This window comes from Aegilops tauschii, chromosome 4, assembly GCF_002575655.3.
Source record: "Aegilops tauschii subsp. strangulata cultivar AL8/78 chromosome 4, Aet v6.0, whole genome shotgun sequence".
NCBI lineage: Eukaryota > Viridiplantae > Streptophyta > Magnoliopsida > Poales > Poaceae > Aegilops > Aegilops tauschii.
In genome coordinates this window covers 66912759-66926061 of record NC_053038.3, presented here as the reverse complement: position 1 = coordinate 66926061, position 13303 = coordinate 66912759, and the positions used below count along the sequence as shown (strand labels likewise).

The 13303-nt window shown below is 46.2% G+C and overlaps 1 protein-coding gene across 5 annotated transcripts; it reads right to left on the bottom strand.

Annotated features, from left to right (window-relative positions):
• Nucleotides 1-2976: 2976 nt before the first annotated feature.
• Nucleotides 2977-11864, bottom strand: LOC109765483 (zinc-finger homeodomain protein 4). Of its 5 annotated transcripts, XM_045227401.2 has the most exons (3): nt 11817-11864; nt 10728-10790; nt 2977-4534 (listed from the first exon to the last, which is right to left on the bottom strand). In XM_045227401.2, exon 3 carries the CDS (start codon nt 4466-4468, stop codon nt 3383-3385), a length of 1086 nt encoding a protein of 361 aa, XP_045083336.1. In that variant the 5' UTR covers nt 4469-4534; nt 10728-10790; nt 11817-11864; the 3' UTR covers nt 2977-3382. The 5 variants fall into 5 exon arrangements, with proteins under 5 accessions (XP_045083336.1, XP_020179854.1, XP_020179855.1 ...); XM_020324265.4 differs by lacking the exons at nt 10728-10790; nt 11817-11864 and adding an exon at nt 5427-5877; XM_020324266.4 differs by lacking the exons at nt 10728-10790; nt 11817-11864 and adding an exon at nt 4960-5873.
• Between the last annotated feature and the right edge of the window lie 1439 nt (nt 11865-13303).

Genomic DNA, 13303 nt, shown 5'->3' with positions numbered 1-13303 from the left:
AAAAGAATAAGAAAATAATGATTAAGAAAATAATTAATTTATTTATTACTTAATTAATTAACTTAATTAATCCTGATCAGATTAACTTAATCACTTAGGTTAGTTAATTAATCTGTTAGGATAGTTAACAGTCAATGACAGCTGGGACCAACACGTCAGCTTGACCCAGTCAACACCTCTGTTGACTGCTGACGTCATGCTGACGTCATGCTGATGCAGTAATACTTTCCCGGATGTTTTCCCCCTTTGCCGATATCACCTACTACCGCGTTAGGGCACATCTAGCACCACGTTTGTCATGTTATGCTTTGTGATGCTTTGATTGCTCTGTTATTTATTGTGTTCCCCCTTCGTTACTTCTTTCCGGTAGACCCTGAGACCGATGCCGGTACCCCTGTGATCGACTACATCGACGACGAACCCTTCTTGCCAGAGCAACCAGGCAAGCCCCCCCTTGATCACCAGATATCGCCTATTCTTCTCTATACTGCTTGGATTAGAAGAGTGTAGCATGTTACTGCTTTCGGTTAATCCTATTCTGCTGCATAGCCTGTCATTGTTCCTACAGTTGTTACCCTTACCTGCTATCCTACTGCTTAGTATAGGATGCTAGTGTTCCATCAGTGGCCCTACACTCTTGTCCGTCTGCCATGCTATACTACTGGGCCGTGATCGCTTCGGGAGGTGATCACGGGTATATACTATATACTTTATATACATGACACATGTGGTGACTAAAGTCGGGTCAGCTCGTTGAGTACCCGCAAGTGATTCTGATGAGGGGGCTGAAAGGACAGGTGGCTCCATCCCGGTAGAGGTGGGCCTGGGTTCCCGACGGCCCCCGACTGTTACTTTGTGGCGGAGCGACAGGGCAGGTGGAGACCACCTAGGAGAGAGGTGAGCCTGGCCCTGGTCAGCGTTCGCGGATACTTCAATTAACACGCTTAACGAGATCTTGGTATTTGATCTGAGTCTGGCCATTTGGTCTATACGCACTAACCAACTACGCGGGAACAGTTATGGGCACTCGGCGTCGTGGTATCAGCCGAAGCCTTCGTGACGTCAGCGACTGAGCGGCGCGCGCCAGATTGGACTGGAATGCCTGCTAGGCTAGGTCTGCTTCCGGCCGCCCTCGCAACGTGCAGGTGTGCAATGGGCGATGGGCCCAGACCCCTGCGCCATAGGATTTAGACCGACGTGCTGACCTCTCTGTTGTGCCTAGGTGGGGCTGCGACGTGTTGATCTCCCGAGGCCGGGCATGACCCAGGAAAGTGTGTCCGGCCAAATGGGATCGAGCGTGTTGGGTTATGTGGTGCACCTCTGTAGGGAAGTTTATCTATTCGAATAGCCGTGTCCCTCGGTAAAAGGACGACCCGGAGTTGTACCTTGACCTTATGACAACTAGAACCGGATACTTAATAAAACACACCCTTTCAAGTGCCAGATATAACCCGGTGATCGCTCTCTAACAGGGCGATGAGGAGGGGATCGCCGGGTAGGTTTATGCTATGCGATGCTACTTGGTGAACTTACCATCTACTCTCTTCTACATGCTGCAAGACGGAGGTGGCCTGAAGCGTAGTCTTCGACAGGATTAGCTATCCCCCTCTTATTCTGGCATTCTGCAGTTCAGTCCACCGATATGGCCCTTTACACATATACCCATGCATATGTAGTGTAGCTCCTTGCTTGCGAGTACTTTGGATGAGTACTCACGGTTGCTTTTCACCCTCTTTTCCCCTTTTCCTTTCTACCTGGTTGTCGCAACCACATGTCGGAGCCCAGGAGCTAGACGCCACCGTCGACGACGACTCCTACTACACCGGAGGTGTCTACTACTACGTGCAGCCCGCTGACGACAACCAGGAGTAGTTTAGGAGGATCCCAGGCAGGAGGCCTGCGCCTCTTTCGATCTGTATCCCAGTTTGTGCTAGCCTTCTTAAGGCAAACTTGTTTAACTTATGTTTGTACTCAGATATTGTTGCATCCGCTGACTCGTCTATGATCGAGCACTTGTCTTCGAGCCCTCGAGGCCTCTGGCTTGTATTATGATGCTTGTATGACTTATTTATGTTATAGAGTTGTGTTGTAATATCTTCCCGTGAGTCCTGATTTTGATCGTACACATTTGCGTGCATGATTAGTGTACGATTGAAACGGGGACGTCACAAAAGTACACGCACAGCCAGAGGGACAGCAAAACATTGGCACTTCCACAGCAATAAAAGTCCGTCTCAGCGCTTGATCTACCAAGCCGGCCTTGTCCCCAGCAGTCACCCAGGCCGCTGGCTGCAAAGGTGCACGTCATTTGCTGCCACAAACACCACCAAATCAACGCCTCAATCGCACATGCAGGAACAGCGAGCAGATGATCGAGAAGAATTCGTAGGAATCCGTCAAAAAAAAGAAGAATAACTCGTAGAAAAATCTCCTGCAGGAGCACGGGGAGCACTGCGATATCCCGCATGGTTTCCATCTCTGTTCCCGCGGCAAACCCGAACCAATTTTGGATTGGCTGGCCACATGCTCCCCTGCCCCCCTGCACTCGTACACGGCCCCAAGAATGATTGATTGCTCGCTCGCTCGGGGCCGGGCAGGGCCAACCCGATGCGCAGGCCAAAGGACTATCATCTGCTCCAAATGGAGAAACGGGGACACCGAAATTTTAATTTTCACGCTCCCGAATTCTTGACAAGGATCTCCCTTCCCTTTTCGTTGTCTTTGTGGCTTGTGGCTTGTGAGCGGTGAATTCACATCGCCGGATCAGATCAGGCATAGGCGTGCCCGCATGCATGCAGGCAGGCAGGCCACAGTAACAGCACCGACAGGAGCTGCAGATTAAGCATGCAGATCATGTCATGACTCGTGAACAGTGCGCCTGAAAGATACAAGACCTGGGGAGGGATTGCATCCCATGTTCTCTTTTCTTTTCAGAGTCTGCGGATTAGCCCAGGGAACTGAAGATAAATGGAGAAATTGTAAACAAGTCAGAATTCATTTCATACAACCTCTGATCCATGACAACTCAAATGCTCAGCTCAACAGGTACTGCTAGACTTCAAGTCAGAGACACCAACCAAGGAGACGAAGAAGAAAAAAACTAGGTCCAGGAAAAATAAATTGAAATTGAGTGGAGCTCAGTCCGGTTCGCCTATGTCCCCCCTCTCATGCTTGCTCCCCAACCTTATGACAAGATAAACAGAGAAAGGAAAAAAATGGAGATGGTGATAGACTCGGGTTTGTTTTTTGGTTCTCTTCTCTTCTCTCTGCTTCGATCGATCGCTCCGATGGAACAGTGAAATTAATGGCAATGCGGCTTACTAACGCTAGCAGAATCAGCCACCATGGCGCCGTTGACAGACACCAGGGCTTCTTTGTGCCGTCAGTCGAGCTTGAGCTCCCCCTGCGCATGCGGGGAGCTGGGGCCGCGGTGGCCCGAAGGCCCGGGCTGCGACGGCGGCACTTGCATCGGCATCGGCATTGACATCGCCAGCGGCATCGACTGTGACTGCGGCTGCGCAGGCGAGGTAGGGAGCGGCCTGCTGGCGAGGTTGTGCTTGTTGTTGTGCATCCAGACCTTGAGGACCCGGCGCTTGACGCCGATCTCCTGGCAGAAGTGCTGCACCATGGCGTCGTCCAGCTTCTGGAGACGCCACCCCACGTTCTCCGCGAACTCCAGCATGCGCCCCTTCTGCTCGGCGGTGAACTTGGTGCGGAAGCGCTTCTTGGACGAGGAGGAGCCGCCGCCGCCGCCTGAGGCTAGCTCGCCTCTGCCGTCGCCCATGATACCGCCGCCGCCGCTGCCGTCCATCTCGTCCGACTCGGACGTCTGGATCATGTTGAGCGGCATGATGATCTGGTGGTGGTGTCCCAGCGGCGGGGGCGGCGGCGGAGGGAGCGCGCGCGCCGCGGCGTAGGCGCCGTAGTGGTCCGCGGTGACGAGGAGGCCCCCGCTGCTCTTGTGGTGGTGCGGCACGGCGGGGCCGAGCAGGCGGCGGACGGCGTGGTGGCCGTAGCCGTAGCCGTGCGAGGCGCAGCTGTCGCCGTCGAAGTCGTCGAGCTCCTTGCGGTGGAAATTGCGGTGGCAGCCGCAGGCGGAGCACTTGAGCGCCTCCAGCGAGCCCTCCTCGCCGCTGGGCATGAACTCGCCGCACCCGTCGGTGGCGTTGCCGCCGATGGCCGCCGCGTGGTTCTTGAGGCACTCCCGGTACTTGACCGCCGGCCCTCCCGCTCCGCCGGCAATGGCCGCCGCGCGCTTCTTCCCGGAGCTGTCCTCAGACACAGCAGCGGGAGGCGACGGCATGTCCTGCGCCTGGGACTGGGACTGGCCGTTGTGGTTGGCGTGGTCATGGTGGAGCTCCATGGCATGGTCGGCGACGGCGACGCCCCCGCCGCCGATGCCCCCGTAGGGCGAGGCGGCGGCGTGCATTGGGATCGGGAACTCGCCTCGGGGCACAGAAAGATCCATCCTCTCCTCCCTGTCCGGAAGGATGCCTCTCGCTGACGCTGCTGCTTCTGTTCGCCTTCTCTGCAGCTGCACAATGGACACCATGAGAGAGGGCAAGAAAAGGCCAATGGCGCCTCCAACTCAACGCCAACAAAATTCAGTGTTTCTTGGGACTCTCAACACTAAAGAAAAGAAAAGAGAGAGAACAAAAAGGAAGGTGATGTGAGAGAGAGAGGTGCATGGTGTGGTGTGGTGTGGGATCTTGGGGACCTTATCAAGAAGATACCACTTGCAAACCCCAAGAGCATACATAATCTAGCCAGCTGCTCAATTACACCATACATACACACATAGATACAAATAATAAATAAATGCAAAATACACAACAATATCCTGCTCCTGCCTAGCTTAGCCTCTACTTTGCTGGGCTCCTCCTCTGCCCATGCAAACAAGATTAGAAGAGAAAAGGGAAGGAGGGGAAGCTTTAGAAGATGGGTAGCTGCTGTACTCACTCACAACTAGATGCAGGAAGGAAGGATGGTAGGATGGATGATGAACAGTGGGGCTGTTCTTGGCAAGCAAAGCGACCGAGTGAGGGGTTACTCCTCCCGTGGATGCGAGTTTTACTAGTTACTACTAGTACTAGTAGCAGCAAGCAAGCAAGCTGCTAGGAGTGGTTTTTGTGTGTGTGTGTGTGTGTGTGTGGATGGACTAATGTATGGACCAGCCTTCCTTTGACCTCTCCCCCCCTTCCTCTCCCACACACCAAGAAGGACTAAGAGCTAGCTAAGCAGGGGGAGGAGGAGGAGGAGCTTCCTTCATGGACAGATGTTGTGTGTTTATGTGTGTGATAGAGAGACCATCTATGGTTTTTTTCTTCTTCTTCTTGTCCTGCACTGCGCTGCTTGAACAGTGGAGGAGGAGAGAGAGAGGGGAGGGGAGGGGAGGGTGAGCAAGAAGAGACCAAAAGCAAACGAACCTCGGTGTTTGTCAAGGGCTAATCAAGAGGACAAGGAAGGAAGGAGCAAGGCCTCTCCAGCCTTTGCAGCTTCCACCATTGCACTAGGGCGTCTAGGGTCTAGGGCCTTTCCTAAAGGCAGGCACACCCACGGCACAGAGCGGCAATACAAGGAAAATAATAGTGTAAAGTATGGAGACGGAGGATCTGTCTGTGCTGCGCTGTGCTGTGCTTAGCCAGAGGAGCGAGAGAGAGAGAGAGAGAGAGAGAGAGAGAGAAGGGAGAAGCGAAGGGAGCTTGGGCAGATGGCAAGGCAAGGCTAGGCTGTTTTCTTCTAGTGCTCGCTCGCCCTCGGTGTAAATAATAACGAAAAGGAAAAGAGATGTGTGTGAGGGAGGGAGAGATGGACTGATGGAGAGGAAATAATAGGTAGTGTGTGTGTCTGGCGCTTGCTTTGCTTGCACTATCAGGAAAGAAACCGAGCGTACTTCGTAGAGTGATGGAGGGTGTGTGCTGTGTCAGAAGCAAGGCGAGGCGAGCCAGAGAGAGAAGGTGAAGCTGAAGGGAACAGCGCCCGCATGCCTCCGCTCCACTCTGGCCGTGATTCCCTGCTTGCTTGTTTGTTTTTGACGCCCAAACGGACGATTTCTCTCTCATCATCGCTCTTGTCAGAGAGACAGAGAGGGGGGGGGGGGGGGGGTTCCCAAAGAACAGGGAGGAATGGATCGAGTTAGGTTAGGCGCTTGATCAATGCTCTCATGGGCTCTATATGCATTCATCCACAAGACCCTTGTGCTGGCCGGGTCGGGTATTTAATTCTCGTGCATAAGCAAGCGCGGCATCAAATCCCATTGTCGGAAGATATGAATTCATCATGGACACTGATCTCCCCTGATCGGTGCCCATAACTGCTGCTGCTGCTGCTAATTGGCCACGAACAGAGCTTGTTTCTTCACAAGTTCACATGGGAATTAAACGTCGCGCCAGCTACTTGTAGTTCAAATGAGAAAAATAAAAATCATCGCTATTTTTTATACTATCAGGAAGGAAGAAAGAAAAAAAACAGAAAATGACAAGCAGAGACCCTACATATATACATACAGCCAGGATTATGTAGAATGCTTTTGTGGTACGAAATGTGCCACGCAATTAAGCACGATGCATGCAATGCAAGCAGCAAAAAGGGAGGAGTATTAGCAGCCTCAGTCGTCAGGCTTTAGCAGAGGGCATATATAGTGGGTTTGTCTGTATCACACAGGGTGCATCATTGTGCCCTAAGAGTTGACCACCACACCCCCACTGCCCTAATCATAACCCCCCATGACCAAACCACTAACCAATCACCCCACGCTTGCTGGAAAATGTGCTAAAAGATACAGTAAATGTACAACCAACAAACTACCCAGGTTAGGGGTGCAGTGTCAGTTTTAAACTTTCCCTTTTGGGCCAGCGCCACTGATTAGAGTGACAGTATGTCCTAATCAAGCAATTCCTACAGTTAAATTACTAGCAGTTGACTCCGCATCACCCACACACAGGCACAAGATGCCACCTCAGGGATTCTCTCCCGATCATTGCCCATCTGCATGATGATTTGAGCTAGCTACTACTACTCCTAGCACACCTTGGGGTGTGCAAACATATTACTACTGTCATCAGATCAGGCCCACTTAAACCCTAGCCTTGGATCCTGCAACTTTTTTTCCTTTGTCTGCTTGCTTGTCTAGTAGTAGAAGCTAGTGAGCAGTGATTGTGGTGTTGTCTTGTAGTAACAGCGCAGCATTCCCCTGCCCAAAGCGAAAATCTCTGCCAGGTCTTTCTTTAACAGCCCCATGCACTTAGGGGGGTTAGGGTTAGTGCACATGATGGAATCTCACGGCTTGGGGATTAGATTATGATCGCCTTGGCTTGGAGGAATTAGATTCCCTTTTCCCTGTGGGGAGAAAGGTCCTAATCGCTTCTTTTGGTGGTGAATATTATAAAGTGTGCTAAGCATGCAAAGTGCACGCAGAATGATCATCTTTAAGGTACAACAAACAAGACACCCTCCTTTTTCTTTCCTGTCAAACTGAATGTTCACCTAGATCACGAGGAATGTTCATCCTAGATATCGTCTTTCGGAACAATGTGAGGCTGGATCATCCAAGAATATCTCTCTGGCTCAAGGCAAAAAAGATTAAGATGCCTGGACCCTTGCCTTTTTCTCAGGATTTATTATACGTTTTATTTTTCCATTTCAACTTGTTTTTTTCCCTCCCAATCACTTTATTCTATCTGCTTTATATATTCTGACTTAAACTTCCACGCAAACGTCTTTTGACAATCTTGATGTATGATTCGAATTCTTATGATGAGAGGACGGGTTCTGGCGTACGATGTCAAGTTTAACTTGGCAAGCTATGGTTTAGGCTCTAACTCAGTCTTATATGTACCTCTTTTAAGCAGCACTAATGAGAATTGTTGTAAATCTCTAGTAACGTTTCTGTATGCCTCTCCCGACATAGTGAAGATCGACATCTTTCGTTACAACATCTTTTTTCATAGGGTTTTCACATAAAAATTGTTCTTCATGTTCGTCGTACATTTTATTGCATTACGGTTTGAAACAACCCTCATATTTTGTTGTTTTGTGGTTTATTTGCATATCTTCATATCTTATATGGCTTTCAGATGCTGGTAAAAGGAGACATGAATACCTACCGGCATGTACACAGTGTATATTTAAGAGCATTTGTTTTTCACATCTTTGTGTTTGGAGAATATCAATCAATTTTTGTTTATTTCGGGGCGGTACCAAGCTTGTTGACTTATGTCATGTCATGGGTCTAAGAAAAGGACTTGCGGTATGTTCGCCACCTTGCTTTGACTTAATAGACAAATTTACATCCGCTCTACAAGTATCACGAATATAGTTGGCCAGTTTCTAGCTTGGATGAACCCCAAGATTATTGTGACGCAATTTGGAAGTTCTACTGTAAAGATTTTGCTATACGATTTTGTTTTCAATAGGATTAGAGTTTTTTTTTGGCAGTGGATATTTGTGTGGGGCTCACTTTAGGGTAGGGTGGCATGAGACTGGTTTCTAGGTGTTGCCATTTGAAGATTATTGCACAGGCTGTATTTAACTACTCCCTCCCATAATGTAAGATGTTTTTGCAAGCTATGTTAGCTTACAAAAAGGTTTTACATTATGGCATAGAGAAGTAATTTGGATGATGGTCAGTGACAAGATTGGAGGAGCATAAGTGCCTCTTGTAAATTAAACTTTGTTTCGTTTGTCTTAGACTTGGTGATGACACAGACACCTGGCAATAAAAAAATGCCGTTTTTTCGAGAAGATAAAGAAATGCCTTTTTGAATCAACCAATGGAGAGGCCATGCTCTTTTCGAAGAAGAAAATGTCTTGAGTTATGGTCAAACTCGGCCTGTATTATTGCTGGACTTGGCTGGGTTGAGGTTGGTTTGGGTTTGGGCTTAGCAGCACTAGGCCGAATCTTAAACTGCATTTTACGAGGACTGGTACTCTAGAAAGAAAAACTCTACGAGGACTGGCCCGGGACAGGCTCTAGTTGCGGCAACAACAAAAAAACTTCTTTGATGTGTAGCACTTTACCTAAAGAACACAAACACTTGATGTTCTGAAAAAAGTCTAAAAAAACTGGATGTAGTGTAACATCCTAAAAAAAATCATTTTCACTTATTCATTTTGAGTGACAACGGATTTATATATGTTTTTTCTTGCTGCTCGACAAATAACATGAATTTTTTACTATTTATGCACCAAACGTTCGAAACCCGGGAAAAGAACACCAAAGACCGAGAAAAGAAAGAGGACGGATCTGAAAGCACGCCGAGCTGCATGCTTGGAGACTAGATTTGAAACTTGGGAAGACCGAGAAAAAACCCAGCACGTACCACATAGCACTTCGCAATATTGATAAATGTACTGTGATGCTAATAGACAGTGGTACTCCTCAGAGAATAGGAAATGGTTTTATTTCACCGGAGGGAGTATTTATTTTGTGTGCCTGCATGATTTCGCGGATACGAGTACAAAATAATTTTGTGTCCATGACCCGCTTTAATTTATATTTATACTCCTGTGTGCCTACTCACTCGAAAACATCTGAACATGGACATGCGGGAGTACCCAAGGCCGATGGTCGACATGTGTTTCTGCACGACACGGCCAGCGCGCACTTTGGAATTTCAGAGCTACTGTCCTGCTACTGGACCATGGAGATGGAGCGAGTGAGTGATCAGCCATTCGACCGACCGACCGACCGACCGACCGATACGATATGCAGCTGGAGTGCTGGGTGCCTCTGGCATACCGCTCTTTTTATGTGGCATAGTATAATTAATTTGTATTTTTACTAATCAAATTGATGGGTATAATTGGAGGTCAATTACAGTCAAAACAGGAGGGCTTGTGTATACTGGAACAAAGGAAGAACGTGATTACACATTGCCATTTTTCGTACTAAAATAGTTAATGTACTGCCAAATGATATTTTTTTATTAAATAAGTACTAATCTTCCTGCTTGCCTGTATTTACTGTAGGCTTAAATATATTTCCTATTACAATCGTCCCCACAAAATCTTTTAAATAAATGTACTGGTAAATGTGGAAATTGCGGTAGGTTAGGGAGGCTAGGGGGGCGGGGCTAAACTTCCATAGTTTGTTCCTTGACTGTCAATTGTTATACGAGTGCTTGATGATGATTGGACTTGGCCCTACCGCAGATAACTGCTAAGAGCCCTTTAACATGGATTATGTTCTACTTCTACTTTTTTTTCTCACCTAAGAACAATATATTTTCCCTCAAAAAAAGAAAAAAAATATCTTTACTCTTCTTTTCCACTTTGTTTTCTCCAAATCGCTAAGATGCTGATATGGCAAGTAATAGACATTATGTTCATCCAAATGGGATTAGGAATCGTCGTAGAATAGACGGGGCATATTTAGGCATGACCTCGGAGTACTTGATTTAAAACGTAATTACTTCCACATGAGGACTTCTATTTATTGTTCACTCTTGTGAGTAGATAATATGAAAAGAAATACTACCAATTTTTTTATGAAGGATTTGATGCATGATAGAAAGATATAGGATAGTAATTTGATACAAACGGACATAAATGAGCTCTACGTAGAATATGATGATTTAACTTCTTTTCAATAAGTGCAAAACGTATTGAAATCATTATGAAGGAAGATGATATAACCAATAACAAAACAAATCTCGGAACAATATTTCAAAAACACAAGAAAAGATATGCTGAAATGAAAAAGTATCTAGAAATCATTAATTTCTTACCTTCAAACTATGAAGGAAGATGTCCTAACACGGTGTCAAAGCGCCATCACGTTCGATATCCTCCTACAAAATTGTGACAACAAATCACAAATGAGAGAAAACAATAAGCGCATACAAACAAGTTGTACTCAGAGTCTCCAATCCGTAGAACTGTGATAGAACATATATGTGACAAGACAGTAAGTGCATCAATCTTCTCACGTATCAGTAGAAACAATAAAATCGAGATCTAGATTGTACTGCCCTACCACTTGCAACAAAAATCTGAAAGGGCATAAGAGATGACTAAGATTACTTTCCTATGGTCTAATCTGAAGGCGAGGAAGGGATTATATAAATACTAGTTGGCGAATGGGGGGTTGTGGAGATTCGTCCGGGTGGTCTATAGCTACCAAGAGAAACACTCGCTCTAATTGCGCTCTAATTACATGTTGTACTCAAGATCGGCAAATAGCGCCAAGTAGTTTTGAAGATCAACACCTGGCATGGTTATTTGCTAGTTGTCGTGCATCAAGTAACAACTTTAGCACAATTAGTGAGTCAATGGAGCATGTTTAGGGATGTTGTTTGATACATGTTAATTGGTAGACTATCAATTGCCACACCATCACATCCACATGTTTGTGTCAACATGAATATGCATATTTACTTAGGATAGCAAAGCCCTTCAAATATGCTAATATAGGGCAAGTATTAGACAGTATGCTCATCCAACTCGGATTAAGGATCGATCATAGAATGAACAAGACATATTTTGACATGACCTCGGAGTACTTAACTTAAAAAGGTTAATTACCTTCGTATGAGAAGAACTTCAATTTATTGTTCACGTTTGTGAATAGATAATATGAAAAGAAACATGAAATTTTGAATGAATGGTTTGATGCATAATAGAGAGATATAGGATAGAAATTTGATATAAACGAACATAAATGAACTCCATTCAGAAAATGGTAGTTTACCTTATTTTCAATAAGGGCAGAACTTTTACTCATATACCCAAGAACAGAACAGATCTCATACTCCAGGAACACAAGGAAAAGAGATATGCTAAAATGAAAAAGTATCCAAAAACCATTAAGTTCTTACCTCCAAACTCGGAATGAAGATGTCCTATCACAGTGTCAACGCGTCATCACATTACCTATCCTCCTACAAAATTATCAACATACCAAAAATGAGAGAAGACAATAAGAAGATACAAACAAGTTGTACCCAAAGTCTCCAAATTCGTAGAACTATGACATGTCATATATGTGATAACACAGTAAGTCGATACAATCTCCTTACATATCAGTAGAAACCTTATGATCTAGATCTAGACTGCACTGCCCTACCACTTGCAATCAAAACCTAAAAGGGCATAAAAGATTACTAACCTTACTTTCCTACGGGTGTGGCTAATTGGAGAACAATGTCTAGTATGAACGCGAGTAAGGGACTACTTAAATACTAGTTGGGGGGTTGGGGGTTGTTGAGGAGAAACGCTCGCTCTAATTGCGCTGTAATTGCATGTTATACTCGAGACCAGCACGTACCGCCACGTGGTTTTGAAGATCAACACCTGTCATTGTTATTTGCTAGTTGGCATGCATCAACTAATAATTTTAGCACAATTAATGAGTCAATGTACCACGTTTAGGGATGTCGTTTGATACATCTTAATCGATAGACGATCAATTGCCACCCATCACATCCACACGATTTGCGTCAACACGAATGTGGATTTCCTCATTATTTCAAAGCTAATAAACATTCAGTCATGAACACTACTTGAAATTATGATTTTACTCAAGCCATATACCCTAGCTCAGATAGAAAAATATCATAGGCGAATACTTTACCTTGGGCTTTCCCTAAGTAAAGAAGCGTAGGTGTAGTATAAGTAGGGAAAGACTTCCCCTAGGGTGTATGTCACAAGCTGTAGGGAAAGTTTCTTTACCTAGGGGCACCAACACTAGGGAAAGATTGCATGGTCCATCTTAGTTGTTGACGAGGATATGACATCCAAGCAGGCCGAATAGGCGCAGGGCTAGCCACATTGTCCACCAAGGTGCCGAGTCAACCACCTGGGCACATGCGCCAGTTGGGCACCACACCAACTTGGGAGACATGGAAACGGGTGGCCATCCTCGCACAACATGATCTAGTTAAACCACAGGAGACGATCCCATGAGTAGTCCGACCCGAATCACATAACGCTAGTTCGATCGAGTATATAAGGCGAGCTAGGATCCCTCTTAGACCAAGACACAACATTATAGATCCATCTACCCTAGGGTTTTACCCACTCCTCGTCGGACGCTATCATAGCCGAGAGCTTGTAGCACAAGAAAGGCATCTCTCTAGCGATCTTCCTAATAGTACTTACCCATCTACTATCAGCTATAGGTTAAATTATATCTCCCTCCTTTCTTAGGACCACAATGAAGAGGACTTACCAATCTACTATCGGCTATAGGATAAATTATATTTTCCTCTAAAAGCTTTAGTATTTCATTTCTTACCACTTCCTTCAACTTAGGATCTAAGCGGCATTGATGATCAACAACGGGTTTAGCATCTAGCTCCATATG